Here is a 9,909-nt window from a genome sequence, read left to right on the forward strand (position 1 = left end):
GTTGAGATCAGCTCAGCACCACTCCAATCAGACCAAGCTGCTCAGATCAGTGGTGTTGAGATCAGCTCAGCACCACTCCAATCAGTTCCCGCTTGTGCTCCTTGGTGACATCTCCAGTCTCTTCTGCTAAACCACATGGCCTCCTGTCCCTCTGTTCAAGGACCTTCAGCTAAGCACTCGTGCAGCTCTTCCTGAGAGTCCCTTCCCTTTGTGAAAGCCCTGCCGTCGGCTTCAGTCCTTGAGGATTTTGTGAGACCACGTAGACAGAGTAAAGTTGATTCTGGAACCTGGCGTTGTCCAGCACAGGACACCCACACGCTCTCCTAGGCACTCCACTCCGTTCCCCACAAGGAAGGACAGCACTTCTCAGTCTTTGCTCCCATGAAGACAGAGGTCTGAGATGAAGACTGCCTTCTAGATAATGTCACCCCAACTCCTCAGCACCCTGAAGAAAAGCTGTGACACATGAATACCACGGCGTATCTGGCTGTTCCTCGAGCCTCCACTCTGGAGTCAGCTTTGATTAGCACACACGTAGGAAACTGGTTTAAGTCTCAGAATGACCTGTGAGTTCCATTCTCGGGCAGAATGGTCCAAACCTACAGGTTACTCTAGGAAATACTTGCGGTGTGCAGGCTGGGACTGAACAGCCTACCATCACGTAACATTCAGCAACTCTGAACACAACTGCCCACGCCTTCACACGTGCCATGTTGAACAAGGCAGAACCGGGTCTGTCCAATGCCTGAACTAAGGTCTTTAAACTTCTAGCTACGTTTTTTAACCAGGGCGGATGGAGATCACTGTGCGGCAGACTGGCCTTTAAACATGGGTGGTCTGACAGTGCCCCGTCCTGAGGGAGCTGACCTTCCCCATCACTTCTTTCTACACGTGTGTGCGCTCATTTCAGAGTCACACTGCTTCCACACTAGCCCACACACAGTGGTTACAGCAGTGCACAAGAGACACAAGCGTCCTTGCTCTGCTGAGCTGTACTCCATCTTTTCAGCTTCTTAGAACAATCTCTGGTAGTGGGTGTAATAGACAGCACTGTGTGCCACAGAATTCCACCTATGACATCCTCAGAAACAGGCCTAACAATCCCCCAAGCTGATATGTGCAGGATTTCTGGAACAGCAGTGTCTCAGGGCTGCTCTACGAAAGGCCACTATGAACACTTAGGAAAAACCTTGAAGACGCCCTATTTTAAAGTTTTGAAAAAGTACTTTAGATGGCTTTAGGAATTTACTGTTCTATGAAAAAAAAAATAATGCAAGATGCCCACAATCCTATCACAGGCAGTGAATGCCATGTGCATAAGGATTTAAAATTGATTTTTATTTGCAAAATTAAAAAGCCTAATCAGAGTTGGGGTCCTTCTTCTTTCTTCTTGTCCCTGCCTTTTCTCTGCCATGTTCCGGCTGTTGCGTCAGCCACTCTTTCTGGAGCTGCTTCAGCATGTCTGCAGTGAGGAGTCCTTGCTGCACCAGCCTGGAAGCAAGGGGCAGCTCGCTGGCACCGGAGCTGAGTGGCTCTGCAGCTTTACCCCCTGCACTTTTGGTGCCACGTGTCCTTTTTGCTGGGCTCTTTAAGGTTCCTGACAACTGTGACTGGTTCCCTGACTGTGAGCTCTCCAAATTCAAAAGCTTGCGTGACTCAGAAAGTTTAATCAGTTTGGTGATGTTGTGTACACCATCTTGGATAATGACATCCAGTTCTTTCTGGAGATTTCGAACAAGGCTAGAGTCTGGAAACATATCCATGAATCGGTAGCTGGGAAAAGAACAAAGAACATTAGAGCAACAGCTCTGAGACAGCAGCAACAACATACCCACATTCTAGAGCAAAGCTTCTCAGCGTTAATGCACAAGCTAAGACTGGAATTCTTGGTAAAATGCATGATCTGGGCTGCGGAGATGACTCAGAAGGGAAGGTGATTGCTTCACAAACATGGTGACCTGAGTTAGAGTCATAGGGCCTACATAAAACATGGAAGTTACATAAAACATGGAAGTAGAGAATCAGCTCCACAAAGTTGGCCTCTGAGACAAAATGCACTCTGGCATGTGCATTTCCCACCTACCCCTATCATACAAACATGTACGCGCGGGCGCGCGCGCACACACGCACACGCACGCACACACACACAGCAGTAATTTTTAAAAAATATTTTTTATTTATTATGTATACAATATTCTGTCTGCGTGTATGACTGCAGGCACCAGACCTCATTACAGATGGCTGTGAGCCACCATGTGGTTGCTGGTAATTGAACTCAGGACCTTTGGAAGAGCAGGCAATGCTCTTAACCACTGAGCCATCTCTCCAGCCCCCATTTTACTGATTTGTTTAGTTTTGTTTTGGTTTTGTTTTTCTGAGACAGGGTTTCTTTGTAGCTTTGGAGCCTGTCCTGGAATCAGCTCTTGTAGCCCAGGCTGGCCTCAAACTAAGAGATCTGTCTGCCTCTGTCTCCCAAGTGCTGGGATTAAAGGCGTGCGTCACCACCACTAGGCTTAGAGAACTAGTATTTTTTGATGAGAATTTAAGTCTAGATGGAGCGGAGGTTCTTTACTTCTGAACAGCTCCCAAGTGATCTTACACTTTCATTAGCAAGGGTCTAGTCAACATCCTCATTAGGTTAAGTATTCCTGAAGTCTTTTCAGAAATAAGTATAAACCAAGCTCAAGCACTTCAAAAAAAAATAGAGTACCCACCAATTACCTCTACCTTAAAAGAGCAGAAACTCACTCACAAAACCCTTCATTTGCCCCATGAGTTAGAAAATTAAGAGGATAGAAAGGAAAAGGGTTGGTACCTTAGCCACAGGTAGAGATCAAAAACATCATGGACAGCTTCAAGATCCATTAGGTCTTTAATATTCTTAGGCGGAAGCAAAGGCCACTTGATATACCGGCGTAACCACGCAAAGGTCAGGGGCTCATTCCTGCTGAACTGTCTGGCAAACTGAGAGCAGAGAACAAAGTTTGGCAACAACCAGAATCCTCTTAGGTCTAATTAGAAAGAAAAAGGAGGTACAGCCTGTTAACTGTAGCTGTTTCAAAAGACAAGCTGGTTTCCTTCATGCTTGATACTTTCCCACATTTTAAAAAACATTTACTACTTTATAAGGGTTTATTTAGTTCAGACAAGGTCTTTTTCAAGCCTGGCTGGCCTCAAAATTGCTACCTAACCTAGAGGCCTTGAATTCTTGATTCTCTTGCCTCTACCTGGGCACTGGGGTTATGGGACTGTGCCACCATGTTCAGCTTAAGAATATTTATTTAAAATAAAAATGGGCCAGCAAGACTGACTCCTTGGGTAGGAGCACTCGGTGATACGTCTCGTGGCCCGAGTTCAGACCCCAGAATCCACATGATAAGAGAACTGATTTCTCAAGACCACCATGCTAAGTGGCACTCAAAGCCATCAGCAGACTGAGCTCCTCATAGTTCAGGATGGGATGAGGTAGCAGAGCAGCAAAACCCTCCAGATTTCCCAGCTCCCAACAGGTCTAAGCAATGCTGACTTGCATTCTTCCAGGGTCTTTCCTCTCTGGCAGAGGCTCCTGCTTTGTTGGAATTGTTGTCTGGTGAATGGTGTAAACAGGACCAAGGCTACAGGAAGCAGCTCCAGTCATGTGAGCATACAAGTAGCTGAAGATTACCCACAACCTCCCCCTTATTCCAATTCTCCCACCAATGACATACTTCCAGGAAAGTACCTAAACACAGACCTCTAAGGCACACTGTTAAGAGATAAGGAAAAAGCAAGTTGCAAAATAATTCATTATAACAATTATGGGAAAACACCCACAAAACAGAACTGGAATTCCTACAGGTACATGCACGAAGACAGATAACATGTGAAATAAACTCTAATAGCAAGTGTTCCAGAGGCCTGAGATTAGGGATGGCAGACAGTGTTAACCTTTCCATAATGTGTTAATTTGGTATAACAAATATGTGTGTATTATTTACATAATTTTACAATAACTTACAAAGTAAACCCAGAAATAGATTTAATTGCAACAGAGCTGCTAAACAGAATGCTAAGGCCTATGGTAGAGATGGCAAGAAGTCTGGAGAAGAACCCTGAGTTTAGCGGCATGAGGTGAGCACTCAGGATGGAGCACCAGGCAGTTCAGGGCCCCTACGGTTCAGTTCCTAGAATCCTGTGCTCCTCACAAGTCACACCTCAGCCCAGTGCAATGGATGAGAAGGAGAGGCGCAGCCCTTACAGTTAAGGAAGTGAGCACCACTGCTACACCAAACCCTAGCCCCTGCAAGTGCTTATTTAACTGTGTGTGTCAGCTTCTTCACAGTGGCCACCATCCAGGCCCAAATACAAGGCAAGGTTTTCCTTCAAAAATTACCAAGTCACTTTATATTTCAATTTTCGGAAAGGTTCCTATATTTGGGGTACTCTCCCAGGTGGACAAAGTATGGTTTGGAGGGAAATGGGTCAACCAGAAACAACCCAACGGCATAGAGCTAAAGGCGTACCTGTAACAGGGACGAGCAGACAAAAGGCTGTTTCTTGTTGATGGGGGCTGTGCAGAACACATACCTCACCCGTAGACTTAGTGGAATATGCTGGATCAGCTCTGCAGAGAACTTAAAATCATCCATATTGCAGACAAAATAGTGTCCATCAACTTGTGCAAAGTCTACAAAAATATCCTGGGGGAAGATACATATGAAATTACTGGACCGCCTGGATGTGAATAAAGAACTCAGGTCCACAAAAGACAACCTCTTTAATCCCCAGCGACCTCAGGAGAAGCGTGCTTCATACTGCTCTCTGAAGTTAGGATGTTTCTCCCATGGTCTTCCTAACCCGCATTTCTTTTTGAGACAGAGGCTCACTATGGCTCCCTGGGCCCGAGCACCAGGCTTACAAGTGTGCACTGACACTCTCAGCACTCCCAGACTTTGGAGGTTTTCACCAGCAGTATAAATTTCATGGACACCAACTGCACAAAAGCAGACTACCCACTCCTGTCCATGTCGTGAGCCAGTACTGACACGGTTGTCAACAATTTTAGAAGAAAAAATTAAAAGAACTTCCACCTACTATGAGGTTGGACAACGTGGTCTCAGGGAGATGGTAGGCAAACATTTCGATCTGCTCAGCAGTTGGGTGGAGACCTGCTGCCTGTAGAAGACAAGATAATCGTAAGCTGAGTTCCCCCTCTTCATCTTTTGAATAGCATTTTCTTCTTTTGAAACAATGTCCCACATTAGGCTAATTTCTTACCAAACAAGTCCCATGCCAAGAATTTCAGTAATACAGAGGAAAAGACATGACCATTTTGTATTTACTGTAACTAGAAAAGCTAATAGGACTATTTAATGAAAATGGCAGATATGTAGCCGTCTGCTATGTTTTAGTCAGAGTACTGGAATATGTATTTGACAGAATAACAAAAATGCCTTTGAGGATGAAACAATTTTCCTAATTCTAGTTCTTTCTAGGGAATAAAAAAGAACAAGGAGACCCCAGCTACTTCACCATGGGCAACAGAACATGAGAAACATCTGCACTGGAGATCAGCTGGCTTCTTATATACTGAAGTGTTAAGCAATGCCCACAGCGAGTGTGAGGACAAGGGAGAGAGGTGGAGGAAGAAGAAATCAAAAGATGCAAGCCCCAAACGTCACATTAAGTCCAGAAATGAGGGACACAGGAAGGAAAGAGGGGCTGAGTATCGAGTGCCCAGGAGCCATCCACGGAGGAGCAGAAGTCAGGCCACCTGCTTTCACCCCATCACCTCCCATACAGTTCCCTTTATATCATCTACTGACAAGTAAGCCACTAACGTGAATTTCTAGAAACGTAAAATTATTAAGTTAGCTTGCTTTAAAATATGATCCAATAACCACATATTGAACTCAGCCCTTACTTGCCTCCAATTGTGTAACTCAGGCTAAGTTTCTCCTCTAGTCAAGCTTCAGCTAGTTCTCTACTTTGTGACTCTATGTGCACCCACAGCAGGAAAAATCAGGCCAACTAAACCTGCTGAATCTGGATCTTTCGCTTGTACACAGGTCTCTAAGAGGTATGGATGCCTCTCTAACATACTAGAGGAAAGGTAGGTGTGCGCGCGCGTGTGTGTGTGTGTGTGTGTAGCTGAAGCTGGAGTTACAGACAGTTATGAGTTACGTGGCATGGGTGCTGGGAAGCACGCTCGTGTGCTCTGCAGAAACAGTGTACACTCTCGATGCTGAGTATATACTCTCTCCTGCACCAAGGAGAGCTTTCTTGACATGGTTCCCCAGCTCAAGCTGCCCTTCTGTTTCCCCGCATTTGAGGCAAGAGACTAGGGAAGGAGCGGCTGTCCTGCATGCAGCAGGAGCAGTTACATGTTAAGTCTTACCTGTATAGGCTCCACGGGTCTGTTCAAAATCTCCTTCAATAAAGCCAAGTCCTCTCCGTGCATTGTTGTGACCTCTCCCTCTTTAAAGTGTGAGCTGAACCGGCCGGCTCTGCCAGCAATCTGCAGAGCTTGGGAGGTGGTGATTGGCTCTAGTTCTTTCTCTCCCTTTTCATTGATGCTGGGCTTTATAAGGGAGTAAAAAATAATTCTCCTTATGCTCCTGAAATAGAAATAAAAGTGACCCCATAGACTATACACGGCCCTCTCACTTGGGTCATCACAGATGTGCTCAGTCCAACTCTCGTTTAAGTCAAATGGAGCTGGATAGACAGCTCAGCAGTTAAGAGCACTGGCTGCTCCTCCAGAAGACCCCAGAGTTCCATTCCCAGCACCCCCATGGTGGCTCACAATCATCTGCAACTCGAGTCCCGGGGGATATGACACCTCCAATTGTACCACACACACAACAGTGTTGTGTAGAAATACATTAGGCAAATACCCATACACGTAAAATTAAAAAAAAAGTTTTTCCCCTCTCTGCACAGTCTTTGACTTTCTGGGAACTTTCTACATAGACTAGGCTGGTCTACATATTGACCAATGAGTTCCAGAGCAGCAAGGGCTGTTACACAGAAAAACAAACAACAACAACAAAGACAGTCTCATTTGTAGCCCTGGTGGCTTACACCTCAGTATGTAGCCCTCTTGAATTTGGGATCTTCCTGTCTAGGATTATAAGTATGCACTACCATGGCCAACTCTCAAGCAAGATGTCTGAATAACTGTGTGTATTTACTTACAGTCACCCTTTGAGAGGGCTAATTGTACGATATTCAAATTATTAAGCTAAAGAAAATGACACCAAATAAAGTGCTCTCATACGGCTACAGGTCAGCTGTGCTGGGAACAGTGTGGCCCAGGCCTCCCGTCCCAGGTACTGAAGCTGAGGCAGAGAGACTGGCTGAGCCCAGAAGTCTGAGGCCAGCCCGGGCAGTGTTGTGACACCAACCGAAGGGATGGCTCAGTTGAGCTTTGGCTGCTCTTGTAAAGGACTGGAGCTCCATTTCTATACCTACCATACCTACATGGTAGCTCACAGTGACTATCGCCCCAGCTCCAGAGGTTCTGGCCCCTTCAGTACTGCACACATGTGATGCACATACATACATGCAAGTAAAACACTCGTAGATCAGACAAAAATTTTAAATCCTTTTCAAAAATCAAAACAAACAAAAAAGACAAACTGAGTGGTAGCCAAGAGTTCAAGGTCAGTGTGGCCTGGGTGACCTGGTAAGACTGTCCAAAACACACACACAGGTAGCTGCCAAGAACTGTTAGTAGTAGTCTTAACAGTCTGGCCACTTTCACTATCTAAAGATAGTAAGTGCCCCACACTGGAGGGTCACAGACCGTATGACTAAGAAACCTAAAATAAAGCAAGGGAACAACTGATTCGCCCTAGTAGGGGGTGCTCCAAACCCCAGTGTTTGTGATAATTCTCTTTTATTTCCCGAACAAGTATAAAAAGATAAAGCCTAAATCTACATTAATTCTAATCGATTAGAAAACTGAAAAAAAAAATAACCCAACCAAACAACAACAACAACAAAAACCTACATCTAACTCACTGTTTATTATAAACAAATTACTTACAAATTAAGTCCCATGCCAATTGCATCTGTAGCTACCAGGATTTTGCACGGATCACTGGGATCATTAAACTTTCTTGCTTGAGCAAGTTTGGTCCCTAGAAGGAATAGTCCATGTTAATTCCATCTTTCTTACTATGCTTTCTAAACATATCTCCACCTAAATAGAAGACGTAAGAGCTTCTACACCCCGTCACAGCGAAGGCCAATTATTACCAGGCGGGAGGCTGCCATAGATAACAGCGGATTCCAGTCCCCGAATTTCAATCTGTCGGCTCACAGAATAAATATCATTCTTGCTAAAACAGACAATGCAGTCCCCAGGCCGAAGGTTATCTAAAGACTCTAGTGCATGATCCAGCACGGAAATGGGGGTGAGCCTTTCATAGTTGTGAACCTGCAATAAAGACATACACAGAAAAGGAACACAGTCAAGTCAGTGCCAGGTCACTGGAAAGCTTGCAAGGCAGTCAACTGAACTAAAGGCGGGTTAAGAATCGACTTTCAGGAGCAAATCACAGAAGCAGTCATTTGAATGTTGTGCTGCCTTCAGTTCTTACGTTGCTAAATCAATGTTATCGTGTCGACAGCCTTAAAGAACTCTAACGTACACTGATTTTCAGGACACTGTGGCAGCTTCAGAAAGATTATGGGCTGATATTTCCATTTTATGACAGAGTAAAACAGTCCAATAAAAGATGAGATAGATCTTTTCTGCCTTCTGTGGTCAGCTGCAGACAGGACCCAGTGCAGCGAAGTGCAGGATTTGAAGCCGGAATTTCCCCTGCTGCATTCTACTCTATCTCCTCAGAGACAGCATGAAAGTGTTACAGGTCAACTTAAAGCATTTCTACATCTCTGTAAAAGCTAACCTTCACTGTCACCACAGACACATATCTCTGGGTGTGCTTTATGACAGTGTTTGCCAAAGGGTGTAACAGCAGGAAAGACCCACCTTAAATGTGAGTAACACCATCCCATGGCTCGGGCTTGGAGAGGATAAAAAGCAAAGCTGGCTGAGCACCTGTGTCTGGCTCTCTGCTTCTGACCCTGCAACTGTGAGAACAAAAGAAGCCCTTCCTTCCTTCCTGCAACTACTTCATCGATTTGCCACAGCAATGAGAAGAGTAACAGATACAACCTTACAGTCTTATTAAGAAATTCTGAATTCTGGGCAGTTTCTACTCCACATCTGCAAAATGGGCACAAATTAGATGTGGCAATTACATAAATAACAAAGGCTCCAACGTGAAATACAGAGGATTGAGAACACTCAAGCTTAGGCTGAGCCCAAATTCAATAGTCTGGTTCACTTAGCTCTAAAGAGACTTAAAGTCCTGAGCTGTGGATGAAGCTCTGTAGTGGAGCATGCTTAAAGCCCTTGGACCCACTCCTAGCACCACAAGAAAGTAAACAAACAAACAAACATTTCTAGCTCAGTCCTCCAAAGACTTCATGGAAATTAAAAGCTGAGTGTGTAGGCAATGCCTATAATCACAGTACTCAGGGGGCTAAAGCAGAAGACTGCATTTAAGGCCGAAACAACAACAACAACAAAACAGCCTGGCCTTGCCCCCAAAGAATCTCCTACCCACACTGTTGGAAGACACAGGGCCAAAGCTTTACCATCAGAACCTCACATTACGAAGGTTAATCTCATATATATACACATACATATACATACATTATATGTATATGTATATGTAGGCTATAATCCCAACACTTGACAGGCTAGGGCAGGAGGAGCTCAAAATGTATTATATGTATGTGTATATATATATATATATATACATATTGTGAAAGAAATGGTAGGAAAAGGAGGAAATGACATGGAAAACAGGGGCTTCTCTTTGAATGAGATGATCATGGATAGAAAGACTTACT

General features: G+C 44.7%; 1 protein-coding gene across 1 annotated transcript in view; it reads right to left on the reverse strand.

Annotated features, from left to right (window-relative positions):
- Nucleotides 1-34: 34 nt before the first annotated feature.
- The window catches only part of Supv3l1 (Suv3 like RNA helicase), a 23,438-nt gene continuing 13,563 nt past the window's right edge, over nt 35-9,909 (reverse strand). The window contains exons 9-15 of the mRNA XM_005360105.3: nt 8,242-8,422; nt 8,030-8,123; nt 6,377-6,596; nt 5,074-5,154; nt 4,503-4,679; nt 2,816-2,964; nt 35-1,773 (exon numbers count right to left, since the gene is read on the reverse strand). Of these exons, the coding sequence (XP_005360162.1) occupies nt 1,359-1,773; nt 2,816-2,964; nt 4,503-4,679; nt 5,074-5,154; nt 6,377-6,596; nt 8,030-8,123; nt 8,242-8,422 (1,317 nt within the window). The 3' untranslated portion in view covers nt 35-1,358. The remainder of the gene's footprint in view (nt 1,774-2,815; nt 2,965-4,502; nt 4,680-5,073; nt 5,155-6,376; nt 6,597-8,029; nt 8,124-8,241; nt 8,423-9,909) is intronic.

This window comes from Microtus ochrogaster, linkage group LG2 (assembly GCF_000317375.1).
Source record: "Microtus ochrogaster isolate Prairie Vole_2 linkage group LG2, MicOch1.0, whole genome shotgun sequence".
Taxonomy (NCBI): Eukaryota; Metazoa; Chordata; class Mammalia; order Rodentia; family Cricetidae; genus Microtus; species Microtus ochrogaster.